The following is a 19,810-nucleotide window of genomic DNA, read 5'->3' as shown; positions in this document are numbered from 1 at the left end:
GTGAACAGGCTGTTTAAAAACCTGTGAATGATTATGGATAACAATTTTTAAAGAAAATCCTCACTATAAAGCAGTAACAATGTAGATGTTTATTTTAGAGTGAGCCAAAATTGTTGTGTTAACTTCAAAAAGCTTAAAGAATCTTGGTTCTAATCCTCTCCATAGCAACAGTTAGTTTTGTTCTAAAACTGGAAACAGTTTTACTAGGGAGGCAGGATATCAGAATGGAAAAATTGCTGAGGAGATACAGATTCTATTTCTGTTCTTCTAACAAAGGAAGAAATTCTGCTTCCGAAATGTTAGGAGACTAGTCATGCAACTAAGTAGTTAGTTGCAGTTCCTATCTTTTCTATAAAAGCTAATGTGCCTGGTGCATATTTAAATTTTTGTTCTAAATGTCATATTTCTCCTTTTAGGCCTACTAGGAATTAATGTTGTTAATTACAGCTTTGTGGAAGAAACATCAAAAGCAGCTATATGAGAAATATCTATAAGATCCCCATGAAAACCTGTAAAGGAAGTTTGTACAATTAAATGTGAAAATTGTGCCAGTGTGAAATGTGATCCAGTGGCAAAATTATTGAAGACCCACCCTGAGGTCTGCAAATGAATCCTACAAAGGCTAGGTTCAGTGAGTTACCCTCTAAGTACAAGCAACCTAATATATATCACATCAAGAAACTGTCTTACATTTTCTCAGAAAACACTAGTATTTTTTAATATTGTTAAGGTGAGTTCTATACTTTTTAAAAAAAGATTGTCATCTGCTTCTACCTCTTTCTTTAGGTCCTGGAATCTCACAATATGCTCAAAAATTAAATGACATTGGCACTTACTTGACTGAATGCATGGAAAGAGCCAGACAAGTGATTCCAGAGTCCAAGCACAAAGAGACACCTGTTTACCTGGGAGCTACGGCAGGCATGCGGTTACTCAGGTATAGCAGCATATAAAGACCAAGAGTGGCTGAGAATTAAGTTTGGCAGGGCAAGAGTCTAAAGTTATGGGAGAGCACCACACTTCCCTAACACTCTGAGTTTTAAACACCTTAAATGTTTATAAAACTCGGTAAAAATTCAGTAAAAAGTGGGTAAAACTTCCAAACTGCCTAGTATGTATAATAGTGGGAGTTTAATTGAAATACTTAAAAAAAAAAAAAGACTAGTCGTTAATCTCCCCACAGGGAATTTAAGAGGTTGAGGGCACAAGGAGGGTAATATTGAGTCTGTAGTCTCTGAGATTCGCATCTATGGGGCTACAGATATACCCATTCAGTATCTGGGAGGAGGAAGAACAGAATACTCAGAGCTGTTGCAAGACACAAATAATCACAAGTAACACCTCTTTATTGGTCACCACTTAGTACATGTGAACATCATTCATTCATTCAATCATTCATTCAGTGTGTACTGATTGCTTACTCTGTCCTGGGACGTGGAAGTAGATGACTCTGCTCTCAAGAAGACCACAGATTCAATAGAGGGTGATCAATTCTTTAATAGAGGAGTGCTTCGTGAAGCTAATGGGAGCACACTTGGCCCTGCCTGGAATGGGAGGAGGCCAGGAAGACTTACCAGAGGAGGGGACATGTGAGCTGAATCCTGAGGGATGAGTTGGAGGGTGGGGGAAGGGTGTTACAGGCAGAGCAGACATCATACGTTCCATAACCTATGTTATTCAGTACCCCTTATGTCACAGGTACTCTTCTAAGTGCTATGAATACAGGAGTGAAGAGAACAAAGTCCCTTCCTTTCTGGAGCTTGTGTTATAACAGATGAGCAAGGGCAGGGATGTGCTGGAGACCAGGGCATGTTCAGAGGACTGTAAACAGTTTTGAAGAGATAGAATATTGGGTGCATATAGTAAAAATATTAACAGCTTGTATCTGTTGAGCCCTTATGATGTTCTTAGCACTGTGCTATAATTGAATCATAAGTCTATGAAGTAAGAGGTATTATTAACTATTATTAACTGGATAAGGAAGCTGTGGCTTACCGATGTTAAGTTACTCACCCAAGGTCACACACCTGGTAAATGGTAGAGCCAGGATTCTGAGTGGATTCTAAGAAGGTACGTCCAGATCACAAAGTGCCCTATGGGCCACTCTAGGGAGTCTGGAGTTTATCTGGGAAATAATGGGAAGCCTTAAAGGATGTTACACAACTGATGACTCTGGTAGAGAGGTGGATTAGAGGGGAGGAAAACTAGGGACTAGAGGCCATTAGGTAGATAGGATGTGGAAACTATTCACATGAGAGATTACAGGGGTCTAATGATAGCTGGAAGGCAGCATCCTCTGACCCAGAGGCTCACAGTGCTGTGTAGCTTAGATCTTGGAAGCAATTGCATCCCATCTTCATTATGACAACCCTGGAATATTCCTTCTTTAGGTTCCAAGATCTCAGACAGACCCAAGAACTGAGATACAGCATGACTAAGATATTTTCCAAGTTGGGCACCGATGGAGGTTGGGTATCTGTCCCAGGATATTTGCCACCTGGTGTCTAAGAAAGCTCCAGTTAAAAACCTCAAACGGAGCCAGGATATGTAACCAGCTAGAAGCAACGAGCAGTGGCTAATGTAGCTCACATCAGCTCTAGGCGTGGTGATCAACCAATACCCAGCTACCATCACCACAGTAATTAAAATTACTTTGGTAACTTTGTGGAGCTAGAAAACACTGAAAATAGTACTTTAGGAAGATCACTAAGCAGGGAGTAGAAGGGGATCAAAAGACTAGTTCTGCCTCACCCAAAAAGGAGGGTTATTCAGCCAGCCAAGTGTGGGCATCTCCATCTCTCTGTTTATTCCAGTGAGTAGAACATGATAAGAGAACTCACTGGAAGCTCTTGGTGAAATGGGTAGTTTAGTTATACAAACAAAATCAGTAACCACAGCTCTTCCTTTGTGCAGTATAGAAAATGAACAGTTGGCGGACAAGGTCCTGACTATGGTGACGGAAAGCCTCAGCAGATACCACTTTGACTTCCAGGGTGCCAGAATCATCAGTGGCCAAGAGGAAGGTGCCTATGGCTGGATTACTATCAACTATCTGTTGGGCAAATTCACTCAGGTAATTCGCTCAAAGCACCTATGGAGGAGGCTCCCTGGGGACCAATGCCATTACTATCTCAGGCAGTACTCTGATAGGTAGCCAGAATGAATGATGGATGAATGAGAATATTAATTTTACTCCCACATCTGCAAGTGTCACAGAGGTATATATTCTCCTACAAGAATGTTTACTACTGGAGAATAAGGAAGTCACACTTTCACTTTAGGGAGATGTAGAGGAAATTAAAAATCTGTCATCAAAAATAAGAAGAGCTAATACTTGCCTAGTACTCTATGTCTTGTGCTGTGCTAAGCACTTTTCGTGTACTGTCTGATTTCATCTTCAGAACAACCATATGAGGTTGTTCTCTCATTTTAGAGCCTCAAATTGAGGCCTAAAGAAGTAATTATTCTGCTCAAGGTCACATGGCTATTGAACTCGAGCCTTTCTGGCCCAAGACCCCTTGTCCAGAAACATTGGCTATATTGGTTCTATGCTGCTGCAGTCTGAGTCATGTCTTTGAAGCCCCTCTTTTCTTGCAGTTGATCTGAGACTGACTCAGGAACCTCCAGTGACCTTTGCGTTACCCTTATGACTTTCCTCCTTCACCTTACAAAGTCCCTGAGCCCAAGAAATAGTGTGAGAAAGGGGTTGTCCAGAGACTTCTACCACTGGTGATTATACTCTCTTTCAGAAGCTGACTTGGCTCTACCTGAAGCCAAATGGAGGCGATGTTCAGGAAACCTATGGAGCTCTGGACCTTGGGGGAGCCTCTACACAAATCACTTTTGTGCCCCAAGACAAGAATATCGAGTCTCCTAACAATGCACTACACTTCCGCCTCTATGGCAAGGACTACAGTGTATACACGCACAGCTTCTTGTGCTATGGGAAGGACCAAGCACTCAGGCAGAAACTGGCCAAGGACATTCAGGCAAGTGTAACTGAATCCAGGCCCACCCACCTCACATGTGGGCTGCCAGACCCACATCCTGTTGTTTTCTTTATTTCAGTAATTGGTCTGAACTTGGATACTGTACTTTCCAAACCTTTGCAGGCAGTATATCTTAACTACATCTGGTCAACCTCTGTGAATTGCTCCATCCAGACATCACCTCCTATGTTTGTTTACTGCATTATCTCCAAGGACATGACTCAAATCCTTTCTTGGGAACTTTCTTACCCCTGGATTGTGGGGTTAATAGAAATTACATGCTAGGGTATTGCTGGGGGAGGTGTGTACAATTTATAAAACACCACTTTTAAATCCCCATTTCTTACAAACTTCAGAAAACAGGGTTGTCAGGTTGTTCTCTTCCTGGAGAGGAGAAAGAAACACTTCAGGGAAAACACAAAGGTTATCTTATCAATCAACACTTCAAATCTTATCCCCAGATGCTTTCTGTTGAGAGCAAGAAAAGTTAAACTTACTCAAAATCATACCAGTTCCAGGAACACCCTGACAAGTAAACACAGCGCAAGGATGTCACTTCCAGATGTTCCCTGTCTCCACTGAAAAGTACAACCAGTTTTCTGCTCACATCTAGAGTTCTCTCTTTCGCTCTCAAAAATACTATCAATGACTCTCATTGGACTACGGGTTGTTGAGAGATGTCTGCTGAACCCAAGGATCCATTAAACCTCTTATCAACAGTAGCCCCCTTTCTTCTCTTGAACATATTGAGATGTGGGTTAAGAATAATTTTGATACTCCTGGCTTAAATGATCTAAGACATTTGCAGCTCTTGGAGCTTCTGATTTTTGCTTGGAGATGGGGGTGGGGTGTAGGCAGAGTCCTGGAGAACTACTGCAGGCTCAGAGTTGAAAGTTTTCCTTGTGAATTTGTTTCTGACCTACATTATTTGTACTAAACACTAGGGAATATTCGGACTAATGGTATTTCTGGGCCCAGCTCTAACTTTATGAACTTGCTATGAATAGCAAAAGTTAATTTATATGTGATACCACTTCAGGTGCCTGTCACACAAATATGAGTATTCCCAAGGGTGAAAAAGCCAGGGCAGGGGCATACTGATGACAATTCTGAGTGTTGAGTTGTTGTGTAATTCCTACACATGAATGAACTGGTGTTTTTGTACCCAAAGCATTCACACATGATGACTTCGAGTGATTTTTCCATTCAGGGTACAAATGGAACGCTCAGTGATCCATGTTTCCACCCTGGATACACAACTGTAATGAATGTAAGTGACCTTTATGAGGGCCCCTGCACCAAGAGATTTGAGATGATACTTCCATTCCAGCAGTTTCAAATCCAGGGCACTGGTAATTTTCAGCGATGCCAGGAAAGCATCCTTCAACTTTTCAACACCAGTTACTGCCCTTACTCCCACTGTTCCTTCAATGGGATATTCTTGCCACCACTCCAAGGGGATTTTGGGGTAAGTTTATGAAATGATAAGGTGTACTGGTTAGGATGATTTTTGGCTGCAAGTTACAGAATATGTGCCTACAAATGGTTTAAATAATAGAATTTATTTTTCTCTTATATGATAATAAGCCTTGAGGTAGATAATTCAGTTAGTTCTTTGGCTTAACAATGTCAGGATTTGGGATCAGATTTTCCATTATCTCATTGGCCTTTTTGTGATGCTTAAGACGGCAGCTACTTCTCTACACATTTTATCTTCACATGCAAAAAGACAAAGCAGGAAAGAAAGACGAGTCTCTTGAATATATCTGTCCAGTTTTGCAGAAGTGCCAACAAACATCTTTCAGATGCTATTGGCCAGAATTTGGTGAAATGTACATCTCTAAACCAATCTGTGATAAAGGGGAATGGATTACCATGATTAGTTTAGACTAGACACCATTTATCCCCTGGATTTGGGGAGACTTTCTTGAGCACATCACTTTCCTCTACCTGGGTAAAATCAACAATCTATGAGTCAGAAGGAGGGGGCTGGCTGTTGGGTGGGTACCCATTAAGATCTGCCATACATGGCTTCTCAGATTTCAGAAGAATGAGAAGCAGCAGTTAGGTGTTTCAGCTAGAAACTCAGGAAATCCCAAGGAAACACTGAAGATAGCATCATTTTCACTTTGAAGAGGTGGGGAAAGTTGAGGGACAGTTTGAATCCCACACCTAAGTTTCTTCTTTTCTAAATTACTCCAGAATAAGATATAATATTTGAGAAGATATTAATTAGATCCTTGATCTACTCATTATTCAAATTTCGTATTTCAATCCTAGAGACCAACCATTATTTTGATCCTAGTTAGTAGTATACAGCAAAATTAAATACCATCAGTCAAATGCCAGTTATTGACTAAGCACTATATATACATTATCTCACTTAATCACTTAAGATATCATTCAAAAAAACAAGGGCTTTGTCTGCCTTCATGCTCTTTCTACCTTTTTCAGCATGTGAAAGGGAGGTTCATTCCCCTCCAGGATCCCAGCAGGAGAATTCTCCCAAGGTCTCCAGACACAGCCCACAATAGCACAGAAAGAGCTTTCTGAAGAGAGCACAGGCCCTGTAGCAATTATACCTGATTTAAATCCTGGCTTTGTCACTTGTGAACAATATGAGCTCCTCATTCCCTTGGTCTCTGGGAAAACAGCAATGGGCAATACTGTGGATTCAGGCTTACCTTAAACATGGCCTAGACCACAGTTTCCCTTTTCCTGAAGGTTCCTGAGGGAAATACATGATAGGACAATGACTGGCAGAGTTATACTTGGTTATCAATTGGCTCTAAACCCAAATTCAGAACGAACTAGAACCTATAGCTGAGCTAGTACTGGATACTCATGTTGGGCTTCTTTAGGCCAAGGCCCTTGTCTTGGCTCCAACTGCTGGAAGGAGAAAGGAGGGTGCCACAAAAGGGAGGGAGGGAGGATGCTGGGGACAGCCAAGAGCCCTCCTTCCCATTCCAGCCACTGCTAGGAAGTACATCTGAGGGAAAAGGAATATACTGTTGTATGTAGACTTTTTAGCTTTTCTGAAAACTTTGCCTCCTGGGGAACATGGCCTAATTCTTGCCTTCAATCTTGAGCAAACCTTTCTATTTTGGGTTGGGGTTGGTGGAATTTCTTGCTTTTGAACATGATTCCTTAAACCAAGGTAAGGAGAGGAACCTTCAGCTTCCCCTAGAAGACTTTCTGTTTGGTTCCTTAGTCCCTCATTGAATTGTTCTCCTCACAGTCTTCTGAACCTCAGTCTGGCAATCTCCTTAGATTAGCTTGTTGACTTCCTCTGAATAGGATCTTTCTTCTCTGAGTATAGCCCCTTAGGGTCAGCACTGTACCTGTACCTATTCGTGCTTTGGCAGTTTTCTTTCTGTTTCATTTTCTTTTTGGTGTCCCTGTAATTTCTCACTAAAGCTTGACAATTTCCCCTTTTTGGGGGGTCTGTTTCCTCATTTATAGAATGAGGACTGAAAGACCTATTTTATTGCTAGTTGTGAGCAATAAGCCAGATAAGCAGTGGTGGTGTCTAACAACCAGCTAGCTCTCTAGGGATGGAGGGGCTGATCTGTGGGCATTTGGCAATTTGCAGGTATAAATACTCCCACAATGGCCTATTTTAAGCTATCAACATGGCTCACAAAACTCATGAAATTTTAACAACTGGCTCTCATGAGTGCGTAAGAGCCAGCTCCAGTGTACCACTGGAAATAGCAAAAAGCTAACAGTACCCTAGCACCAGGTGGGCTTCAAAAGGTTAGTTCTTTCTCTTAACCTTCCTTGTTCCTGCAGGAAACTGCCATTGCCAAGTCCTGCATCTTGAAGCATAACTATTTGCAACATAAAAGTCTAGTTGCATTCACATTATTTCTGGGACCAGTTAGCCTGGGTATTCTTCAACCACAGAGAATTTTGTGGCAATTGCATTCAGCACTGATGATCTAGTTCTTATTTTGTAATCAGAGTATTAAAAACTGTCAGTACTCTTGGTCAGTTTGGCTATACTGTGGCCTTGGTTGCCAGACAGAATCTGACTTATAGGCAAAGGAGAAACATCAAAAAGAAGAGGGAAGTTCTGTAGGGAATTATTTATGAGGTGATTAAGGAATTTTTTAAAAGATAATATTGTATCATTTATATAGAAAGAAAGGGTATAATACTAAATAGGGAATTGAAATTAAAGAACATTAAACATTTATTTATTTACATATGTATCCATATACATGTGTGTATGTGTGTGTATTTTTAGCTCTGAGCTTCATAGTAGCCAAGGGGAAAAATAAGACATCATCAGATACAAGATTTTCATTATATTCAGCGTGCCAGATCCTAAGGCAAAGCAGAGCTATTCCAAAATTGGATCCCAAGGATATTTTACAAAAAGTAGATTTTATTAAACAATGTCTTCAAAAATTAACCACATTTAAAAAAAATTGTAATTTCTTCATAGCAACTTTAACCCAAAGGCATAATATTAAAAGCCAACTTAGTGATAGCAATTCTGCAATGGACTGGGGCAGTATAGGCTTTTGATACTCAACTTGATAGAAGGAAAGAATTCAGAGTAGGTAGCTGGAAGAGAGAAGAGACATATATCCTTCAAATTATCTTCCATAAATAATAATTATCTAAGCTATCAATTGAAAGAAGATGAAGAGCTAACCTTTTGAGGTTATGTTCTCTGAAGATGGCCAAGAGTGTTCCTATTTTGACTTGCTGCTTAAATATGGACCCATAGGTTACAGACTTCAACTAAGGAAAGGTTTATAAAGTAAGACTGATCCCTAATATGGAAATTAGGATTCTGATCACAGATTCTGACTTCAGTGGTAGGGCATACCACCTGTACATAAAGGCAAAGTCAGCAATTCCTACAAGTGAGTCAATATTTCCCTCAAGAAATGCCTTTGGGTCCACTCTGTCAAAAGAACATCTGATGGATTGACTCTCTTAAATCTTACCCCAAGAGTAACACTAGGATGATTTTTTTTTCTTAAAGATTTTTAAAGAGTCACGTACCATAACCACAGGAAGAAACTTGGTGATGTGTCTTTGAACCCCATCTTATTTTGAGCAATGGATCTTCCTGGGGTATTAAAAGAAGAAAGTGGTTTTTATCATTCAGTATAATTCTTAGATTAAAAATAGAAGCATTCTGAATAAGATTAAGGTTTCTTTTTTATTATACAACACATGTAGATCAAGGAAAAAATATTCACCTTAAACCCTCTCATCCCATCCCATCAACACTTTATTTTTCTGGGTTCAATTCCAGTACATGTTGATGTAAGTGATATTCCCCTCTGGAAGAGACCTTTTCCAAGCAATTTAAGAGGCCTTAGATATTAAACCAAATCAAGTAGGAAAACTACAACTTAGGCCCTGACACATGGAAGATTTGCAAAGAAGATTAACAGGTAGATGAAATGAAAACCACCAATGAATATGAATATGAATGAACTGGTCCTGGAGTAGGGAAGAAAAATAGATGACCTTATTCTGGAGCACAATTGTCTAAGAAAGAATGATGAATAGACATATTCTCAGCTCAGACAGCAGGATTTGAGACCTAATACCCTGCTGACTTGATTGCTATGTGTTCCACTTAAGGCTCAATATTTTGCTAGAAATACCTAGGAAATTTCTGTTCCTATTTTTAAAAAATAACCTGTACTTATTTAAAAAACAAACATCATACCTTAGCAAAAGCAAGAGAATTTCTACGTGCTTAACTTATTAAACCTTTTGCTGGTAGAATGAGTCTAAGAGTAATTTCAAAAAGTCCTTTGAAATGTGACAACTTAAATATTTATCATAAAAATTAATACATGCCCTAGCCACGGCAACCAGACAAAACAAAGAAATACAAGGCATCAGATTGGTAAAGAAGTCAAACTGTCACTATTTGCAGATGACATCATATTGTACATAAAAAACCCTAAAAACTCCACTCCAAAACTACTAGAACTAATATCAGAATTCAGCAAAGTTGCAGGATACAAAATTAATACGCAGAAACCTGTGCCTTTCCTATACACTAATGATGAGCTATCAGAAAGAGAAATCAGGAAAACAATTCCATTCACAATTGCATCAAAAAGAGAATAAAATACCTAGGAATAAACCTAACCAAGGAAGTGAAAGACCTATACCCTGAAAACTACAAGACACTCTTAAGAGAAATTAAACAGGACACTAACAAATGGAAACTCATCCCATGCTCTTGCGTAGGAAGAATTAATATTGTCAAAATGGCCATCCTGCTTAAAGCAATCTACAGATTGAATGCAATCCCTATCAAAACACCAACAGTATTCTTCAATGGACTGCAACAAATAGTTCAAAAATTCATATGGAACCACAAAAGACCCTGAATAGCCAAAGCAATCCTGAGAAGTAAGAATAAAGCAGGGGGGATCTCGCTTCCCAACTTCAAGCTCTACTACAAAGCTACAGTAATCAAGACAATTTGGTACCGGCACAAGAACAGAAACACAGACTGGTCGAACAGAATAAAGAGTCCAAAATATTAATCCAAACAGATATGGCCAATTAATATATGATAAAGGAGCCATGGACATATAATGGGGAAATGACAGTCTCTTCAGCAGTTGGTGTTGGCAAAACTGGACAGCTGTATGTAAGAGAATGAAACTGGATCATTGTCTAACCCCATACACAAAAGCAAATTCGAAATGGATCAAAGATCTGAATGTAAGTTATGAAACCATAAAACTCTTAAAATAAACATAAGCAAAAATCTCTTGGACATAAACACGAGCAACTTCTTCATGAACGTATCTCCTCGGACAAGTCCTCGGACAAGGGAAACAAAAGCTAAAACGAACAAGTGGGACTATATCAAGCTGAAAAGCTTCTGTACAGCAGGGGATACCATCAAAAGAACAAAAAGGCATCCTACAGTATGGGAGAATATATTCATAAACGACAGATCCAATAAAGGGTTGACATCCAAAATATATAAAGAGCTCACACACCTCAACAAACAAAAAGCAAATAATCCAATTAAAAAATGGGCACAGGATCTGAACAGATATTTCTCCAGAGAAGAAATTCAGATGGCCAACAGACACACAAAAAGATGCTCCACATCACTAATCATCAAATAAATGCAAATTAAAACCACAATGAGAAACCACCGCACACCAGTAAGAATGGCTACCATCCAAAAGACAAACAACAACAAATGTTGGCGAGGATGTGGAGAAAGGGGAACCCTACTATACTGCTGGTGGGAATGTAAACTAGTTCAACCATTGTGGAAAGCCGTATGGAGTTTCCTCAAAAAACTAAATATAGAAATACCATTTGACCCAGGAATTCCACTTCTAGGAATTTACCCTAGAAATGCAGCAACCCAGTTTGAAAAGACATATGCACCCTTAAGCAATCTAAGTGTCCATCAGTAGATGAATGGATAAAGAAGATGTGGTACATATACACAATGGAATACTATTAAGCCATAAGAAAACAAATCCTACCATTTGCAACAACATAGATGGAGCTTCAGAGGGTATTATGCTCAGTGAAGTAAGCCAGGTGGAGAAAGACAAGTATCAAATGATTTCACTCATCTGTGGAGTATAAGAACAAAGAAAAAAACTGAAGGCACAAAACAGCAGCAGACTCACAGAACCCAAGAATGGACTAACAGTTACCAAAGGGAAAGGGACTGGGGAGGATGGGTGGGAAGGCAGGGATAAGAGGAATAAAAGGGGCACGGGGAGGGCTGTACAACACAGAGAAGACAAGTAGTGATTCTATAGCATCTACTACGCTGTTGGATAGTGACTGTAATGTGGTATGTGGGGGGTACTTGATGATGGGGGGAGTCTAGTAAACATAATGTTGCTCATGTAATGGTAGATTAATGATACCAAAAAAAAGTCATCTACAAAAAAAAAAAAACACATGCTCATCACAAAAAAATCAAAATCTGAAAAAAACTTAAAGGTCCAACTATATGTATTGTACAAGATCCAATTATATGCTGTCTGTAAGAAACTCACTTTAGATTTAATAAGGACATACACAGGCTGAAAATGGAAGAAAGGAAAAAGATATCCCATGCAAATGGCAACCAAAAGGAAGAAGGGTGATATATATTTATATTAGAAAAGTTAGACTTTAAGTCAAAAATTGTCACAAGAGACCACGAAGGAGATTACATAATGATAAAGTATCAATTCAACAGAATGATAAAAAAGTTGTAAGTATATATATATATATATATATATATATATATATATATATATACCCAAAATGAGAGCAATATAACAGTAGGAGACTTCAATACCTCACTTTCAATAATGGATAGAACTAGACAGAAAATCAACAGAGAAACAGCAAACTCGAACATCACTGTAGGCCAAATAGACCTACAGACAAATATAGAATATTTCAACCAATAGCTGCAGAATATGTATTTTTGTGAGGTGCACATGGAACATTCAGTAAGATCACATCTTGAGTCATGAAACAAGTCTTAACAAATTTAAGAAGAGTGATAAATACCAGATATTCTTTCTAACCACAATAGAATGAAACTAGAAATCAATAGCAGAAGGAAACTGGATAACTCAACAATTATGTGGAAATTAAACACACTTGTGAAAAACCAAAATCCTTAACAAAATACGAGCAAACTGAATTCAACAGTGCATTACAAAGATCATATACCATGACTAAGTGGGATTTCCTTCTGGGATACAATGATAGTCCAACCTAAAAAAATCATACATCATATTAACAGAATGAAGGATAAAAATCACATGACCATCTCAGTAGATGAAGCATTTGACAAAATTTAGCACTCTTTTAAGATAAAACCTCTCAATAAATAGGAATAGAAAGAAATTACCTCAATAAAATAAGAGCCCTGTATGAAAAACACACAGCTAATGTCATACTCAATAGCGAAAACTTTTCCTCTAAGATAAGTAATAAGTTAAGGATGCCCACTTTCACTACTTCTGTTCAATGTAGTACTTGATGTCCTTGCCAGACAATTAGGCAAGAAGAAATAAAATGCATCCATTTATTATCAGAAAGGAAGAAGCAAAACTCTGTTGCAGATGACTTGATCTTATATAAAGAAAACCCTAAAGACTTCACATACAAACAAGAAACCTGTTAGAACTGACAAATTCAGTAAAGTTGCAGGATACAAAATCAACATACAAAAATCAGTTGCATTTCTATATATTAACAATGAACTCTCTGAAAAGGAAATTAGGAAAACAGCTCCATTCATAGTAACATCAAAAAACATTTAGTAATATATTTAACTCAGGAGGTGAAGATTTGTACACTGAAAACCACAAAACACTGGTGAAAGAACTTAAAGAAAACACAAATGAAAAGACATCCCACATTCAATGAAGACTTAGAATTGTTAAAATGTCCAAACCAGCAATATTGACCTACAAATTCAATGCAATCCTCATCAAAGTCCAAGTGGCATTTTTTATTGAAATAGAAAAAACAGTTATCATATGCAATCACAAAAGACCCCGAATAGCTAAAACAATCTTGAGAAAGAATAACAAGACTGGAGGTATCATACTTTCTGATTTCAAAATATAAAGCAATAGTAATTTAAAAAGTATAGCACCCAGCAATAGACTTGTAGACACTGAGAAGTGACTGGACGTTACCACTGGGATGGGGCTGGGGGTGTATGAGAGAAATAGGTAAAGGGCATAAAGAGGCACCAAATCTCAATCATAATATAAATTAATTGTGGGGATGAAAGTACAACATAGAGAATATAGTCAATAGTTCTGTAACATCTTTCTATGTTGACAGATAGTAACTACACTAGTTGGGGTGAGGATTTAATAACCTATGTAACTTTGAAGCACTATGCTACATACTTGAAACCAATATAATATTGTATATCAGCTATACTCCAATAAAAAAAATATCAAAACAGTATGGTACTGGCATACATACAGATCAGTGGATCAGAATAGAGAGCCCAGAAATATAAATCTATGCATACATATCAACTGATCTTTAACAAACTTGACAAGAATACCCCATGGGAAAAGGATGGTCTCTTCAATAAATGGTGTTGGGAAAATTGGATATCCACATGCAAAAGAATGAAATTGGATACATATCTTACACCACACACAAAACTCAACTTAGAATGGGTCTGAACCTGTAAAATTCCTAAAAGAAAACATAGGAGAAAAGCTTCATGACATTAGTCTTAGCACTGATATCATGGATATGACAGCAAAAGCCCAGTCAACGAAAGCAAAAATAGAGAAGAGGGACTACATCAAACTAAAACACTTTTCTTTAGCAAATGAAACACCAGAGTGAAAAGCAACCTATGGAATGGGAGAAAATATTTGCAAATCATATATCAGATAAGAGGTTAATTTCTAAAATATATAAGGAAGGCCTGTAATAGCAAGAAATAATAACTCAATTAAAAAAATGAGCTAAGAACTTGAAAACACATTTTTCCAAAGAAGACATACAAATCACCAATAGGTATATGAAAAGATGCTCAGTGTCATTAATCATGCAAATCAAATGCAGATAAGAACCTCAATGAGATATCACCTCATACCTGTTAGGATGGCTATTATCAGAAAAAAAGCAAAAGACAGCAAGTGTGGCAAGGATTTGGAGAAGCTGGAACCTTGTGCAGTGTTTGTGAGAATGCAAAACAATGCAGCCACTATGGAAAACAGTATGGAGGTTCCTCAAAAAAAAAAAAAAAACTAACAATAGAACTATCATATGACCCAGCAACTTCATTTTTGGGTATTTATCCAAAATAATCGACACCAGGATCTGGAAGAGATATTAGCACTTAATGTTCACTGCAGCAATATCCATAGTAGCCAAGATGTGGAAACTACATAAACACCTAAAAGTCTATTGATGGATGAATGGACAAAGAATGGATATACATACATATATACACACACAATTTGTATATATATACACAACAGAATATTATTCAGATTTAAAAAGAAGGAAATCCTGTGATATGCAACAAAAATGAATTTGAAGACATTATGCCAGGTGAAATAAGCCAGTTACAAAATGACAATGCATGACTCCATTTACATGATGTGTCTAAAGTAATCAAAGTCAGAATTAGAGAATAGATGGTGGTTCCAGGGGCTTGGGAGAGGAGAAAATGAGGAGTTGCTAATTGATGGGGATAAAATTTCAGTTATGCAAGATGATTAAGTTCTAGAGATCTGTTGTCCATTGTCCCTATAGTTAACAATACTGTATTGTACAGTTAAAAATTTGTTGAGAGATCACGTTAAATGTCCTTATACAATAAAAATAAGATTTTAAAAAGTAAAACCTAAAAAGTCCTCCTCTCCCTCCTGTCCTACAAGCAGTTCACTAGAGGAAAACCCTCTTACTTATTTTAATTAATAGGGGGGAGGTAATCTTTCCAAGCATTTGCTCTGTATATCATAGCTATCCAGTCTCTGGATTTACCCAATCTTTCAGTCAAGAGATTTACCTAGTGCCTCTTACATTCTTAGATCATGCCTAGCCTTGAGAGACCGGGTAGAGTTTGGACTTTATTGTAGGTACAATTAGGAGTCACTGAAGGCTTTAAGCAGAGGAGTGATATGATCAAATTCGTTTTTTAAAAGATTTCTGCAACTACCACGTGCAGGATGGATTGGACTAGGACTAGAAAGGTAATGTAGAGACCAAGTGAGAGGCCATTGTAGGGCCCACACATAGATGATGGTGGCTTAAGATAGTAAAAGTAGGAGCATATCAAGATCTTGTTCTGCTATTGGCATATAATATTTAAAGTGTCGGAATTCCTGAGTTCAAGGAATGTAGACATTGCCAATCAGAGCTCCTAGGGAATGAGCACACAGACTAAGTGTACAGAGTTATTTATAGTAACATTGCTCACAAGGAAAAATACAGGAACCAAGGGAATGCCCACCAGTAGAGAGTTGTTTAATGAATTATGATACGTGTACACCATGGACTCTTATGTAACTATTTGAGTGTCCCCAGCTGACTTGGGGGGGAATTCAAGGAGTGAAGAGTAAGAAGAGCAAGATGCAGAATGTGTTTTAAATTTTTACTTAAAAAGCAAATCCTTTATTTGTGTTTGTGTATGATTATATAAGCAGGGAGGAAAAAAATGTAAGGCTTCACATTGTTAATGTAGGATCCTGTTCTAACTAGAAATGGAGAAGAAAATGAAGCCAAAAAATAAATGAAAAAGAAAACATTAAAAAGGATGAATACACTCACTCATTCATTTTTATTGAATTAGAAGTTACATATGTATAAGAATTTTTTTAAAATAATGTAGTTTTTAAGAAGTTGGCATTGGGACTAGAACTGAAGCACAAGACCTCTTTGCAGCTGGCAACTTGTCTGGAAGAGGATATTTTTCCTATTGTTTGAGTCAGAATTGAGTCTACCAAAATGCTAACTCCGCTAACTCCTTTGTCCATCAAAGGCGTGTTTCTTTGCCCTCCTTTATCTTTGCCCATGAGAATTATAAGGGAATGTGCTTGGTTTTTTGAGAATCACATTTCTTTTCTACATTCAAACCCAGTTTAGTAATTTTGCAGAAGGCAAAATATAATCCCCAATCCAAGCCATTTCTAGCATAGGGAAAGCTTTTTGCTTCTATTAATCACAGTAGCCTTTCTGATTCGGCCCAGTTCCTAGCATACAGAGCTCAGAATATCTGTTGAAAAAACAAAATGATATGCTCCTATGACCTTCAAATGATTTCTGCTAAATATTGGCACCATTTAGGGCAGTAGAGAGAAAAGAAGCACTAGAGTTGGGGTTTGAGCTGCCTCATCTAGCAAGCTCTGCTCAATTATGTTTTCCTCTTTCCTCTTTTAAATTCATGCTAAAAAAAGGCAGTTATAGCATGTATAAAGCATAATAAAAATTATTTATTTATATATATTAGAATGGAAAAAAGATTGGAAGCCTATATGTCATATTTAATACAGTTGTCTCTAAGTGGTAGAATTTAGGGTCATTTTAATGTTTTCTTTTTTACTCATTTTAACTTTTTCCTATAGTTCTTATGTATGATGATCTTTTTTAACTTTAACTATGCCTAGCTCATGAAAGACTTGCAATAAATATTTATTTAATAAAGAGTAACTATTTAAAGAAAGTAGTATATATAAATTATAGAAAGTAGGCAAAAAAAAGCACAAATAGGAAGGAAAAAAATCCTACAATTGTCATTCAGAAATTACTCTTAATTTTCCAGTTTTTATTAAAAAATTCTTATATATTCTCCTACACTGTTGGTATATGGAATATAAATTGGTACAACTGCTCTGGAAAGCAGCATGGAGTTTCCTCAAAAAACTAAAAATAGAAATACCATTTAACCCAGTCATTTTCACTTCTAGATATTTACCTGAAGAAAAAAAAAATCACTGATTTGAAAAGATGCACCCACTCTTATATTTATCGCTGTATTATTTACAATAGCCAAGATACGGAAGGAACTTCAGTATCCATCAATAGATGAATGCATAAAGAAGATGTGGTACTTATACACAATGGAGTATTATTCAGCCATAAAGAAAAAAGAAATCCTGCCATTTGCAACAACATGGATGGATCTAGAGGGTATTAAGCTCAGTGAAATAAGCCAGGTGCAGAAAGACAAATACCATATGATTTCACTTATTTGTGGAATATAAATACAAAGGAAAACGGAATGAACAAAATAGCAGTAGACTCATAGACAACTGAGAATTGACTAGTGGTTACCATGGGGGAGGGGTTAGGGGGATGGGAACGGTGAGAGGAATAAAGAGGCATAAAAATTCTCAATCATAATATAAATTGGTCACAGGGATAGTAGTATAGCATGGAGAATAAAGTCAATGATTCTGTAACATCTATGTTGACAGTAACTGCACTAGTGGGGGTGAGGATTTAATAATACAGGTGACTGTTGAATCACTGTGTTGTATATTTGAAACCAAGATTGCGTCTCAACTATCCTTCAGTAAAAAAAGTGCAAAAAAACTCATTTGAATGGTGAAGAAAAAATTCATATATAACACATTTTTTTAAGGATGGGGTTTTTGTAACTTCTTCCTCTCTTTTCTTCTCTTTTCCCCATCTTTCACCCTCTCTTATTAAAATTATAGAGAAGGTGGCTCAGAAATGCATGTCAGCAGTAAAATGACACCTCTGACAGGAAGGAAACAGCTCTTGGGTCTGAAATATCATTTGATCTATTAATTTACTCAACAGAGATTTCCAAGCATCCTCACTAGGTGTTCGGCCTTCTGGAGAGTGAGCAACATCCCTCTGTTGGACTCAGTGTGCAAAACTCTCTATTTTTCTCTTGTAGGCATTTTCAGCTTATTATTATGTAATGAACTTTTTAAACTTTACATCAGAGGAACCCCCGTCCCAGGAAAAGATGAGAAACACAATGGAAAACTTCTGCTCTAGGCCTTGGGAACAGGTAAGTGGCTAGAAACAGCAGCTTTGTGCCCGACATCACAGAGGATGTGAGTCTGCTTTTCAAGTCCTGCCAATTCGACCAGGATCCAGCAAATATGGTAGAGAAGACCAGATGGTGCGCTACAGTGAGGAATGAGTTCATCAGCATTCCTTGGTAACTTGGCAAACAATGGCTTAAACAAAAAAGGTCTTATGTTTCTCACCTAATAAGAAGTCTCGCAGTAGGCAGGTGCTGGCATAGGGTCAGCAGCTTGACTATCTCAGCCATTTCTTCTTCAATTCTGTCATGCTTATTTTCTCATGGAAACAAGATGCGGCTTCAGAGACCATTGACTTGCCATGTTCAAGGTGAGAATTGTAGAGCCACCTACATTTGTTTCTTTTCACCGGAAAGTAAAAGCTATCCCAGAGGCTCCTTAGCAGTCTTTCTCTTACATCTCATTGGCCAGGACTGGCTAGGAAAACAGGATGCAGGATTTTATGACTGGCTTAGAGCCTTAGATCCATCATGAGCTGCTTTCTGGAGCCAGGCATTGTCACCCATTCCCATCCCCCAGCCCCCTTATTAGCAAGGAAGATCCATCATGAGCTGCTTTCTGGAGCCAGGCAGTCACACATTCCCATCCCCCAGCCCCCTTATTAGCAAGGAAGAAGGCAATTCACAGAATCTGCTACAGACACACCATTGTGGCTAAGATCCTTTCTCCAAGATATCCTCTACTTACTCATAAGTTTGTCAAGATTTTTCTTGTCTGAGGCACTGAATCATTCAAGATCCCATGCTTCCAGGGAGGAGAGGGGTGGGGTCTACTCTGATTGAAAAAAACAGACCATGTAGGGGTAGCTCAAAACAGCAGCTGTTTTAAGTTGACACAGTTGCAAAAATGAATGGTACTTTCATTCTGAAGAAATGCAATTAAGTAAAAATGGATGTTGTTCTCTGACAAAGGGGGGAGGAAGACTGTGCAAGAGCCTTGAGGTTTGGAATTCTGTGTATTTTGTTGAATTAGGATAGGAAGGAAACATATTCAGGGCTTTCAGAGACACTCAAATATGCCTGGGTACTTTACAGTTAACATTCAGAAGAGGCTTTTTTGCAGTTTGTGGTTATCTGTAGAGGAAGATGAACATCTTGGATTCAGGGTAACTTGTGACCAGACCTATGTATGGCTGTTTAGGAAGTAGATTTAGGCTACTCTTTGAAAAAAATTACTTCTTGTTCAGAGGGAATGCTCTGTCAGATTTCCTCTCCCTACCCTCCTCTAGGTTTTTATTTCATCAGATTACCTTAGGTTGGGAATGTTATATTCCTGTAGGTCTGG

At 38.0% G+C, this 19,810-nt stretch overlaps 1 protein-coding gene and 1 long non-coding RNA gene across 7 annotated transcripts in view; one reads left to right on the top strand and one right to left on the bottom strand.

Moving 5' to 3' along the window:
* The window catches only part of ENTPD1 (ectonucleoside triphosphate diphosphohydrolase 1), a 101,856-nt gene that overhangs the window by 74,003 nt on the left and 8,043 nt on the right, over positions 1-19,810 (top strand). For 5 of the 6 annotated variants that reach the window (XM_017656821.3, XM_017656820.3, XM_017656817.3 and 2 more), the window contains 5 exons: positions 787-937; positions 2,914-3,073; positions 3,750-3,989; positions 5,200-5,457; positions 18,373-18,489. In XM_017656821.3, coding sequence (XP_017512310.3) covers positions 787-937; positions 2,914-3,073; positions 3,750-3,989; positions 5,200-5,457; positions 18,373-18,489 — 926 coding nt within the window. The remainder of the gene's footprint in view (positions 1-786; positions 938-2,913; positions 3,074-3,749; positions 3,990-5,199; positions 5,458-18,372; positions 18,490-19,810) is intronic. The other variant, XM_017656818.3, reaches the window with a different exon arrangement.
* On the bottom strand, positions 5,475-12,234 carry LOC140850376 (uncharacterized). Its single transcript, XR_012133110.1, has 3 exons — positions 11,492-12,234; positions 9,009-9,075; positions 5,475-8,561 (listed from the first exon to the last, which is right to left on the bottom strand). It is a non-coding gene; the product is annotated as an uncharacterized lncRNA (long non-coding RNA).

The sequence above is a fragment of the Manis javanica genome, chromosome 7 (genome assembly GCF_040802235.1).
Source record: "Manis javanica isolate MJ-LG chromosome 7, MJ_LKY, whole genome shotgun sequence".
In the NCBI taxonomy this organism is placed as follows: domain Eukaryota; kingdom Metazoa; phylum Chordata; class Mammalia; order Pholidota; family Manidae; genus Manis; species Manis javanica.
The sequence above is the reverse complement of the archived record's forward strand: the minus strand, read 5'-3'. Positions and strand labels throughout refer to the sequence as shown.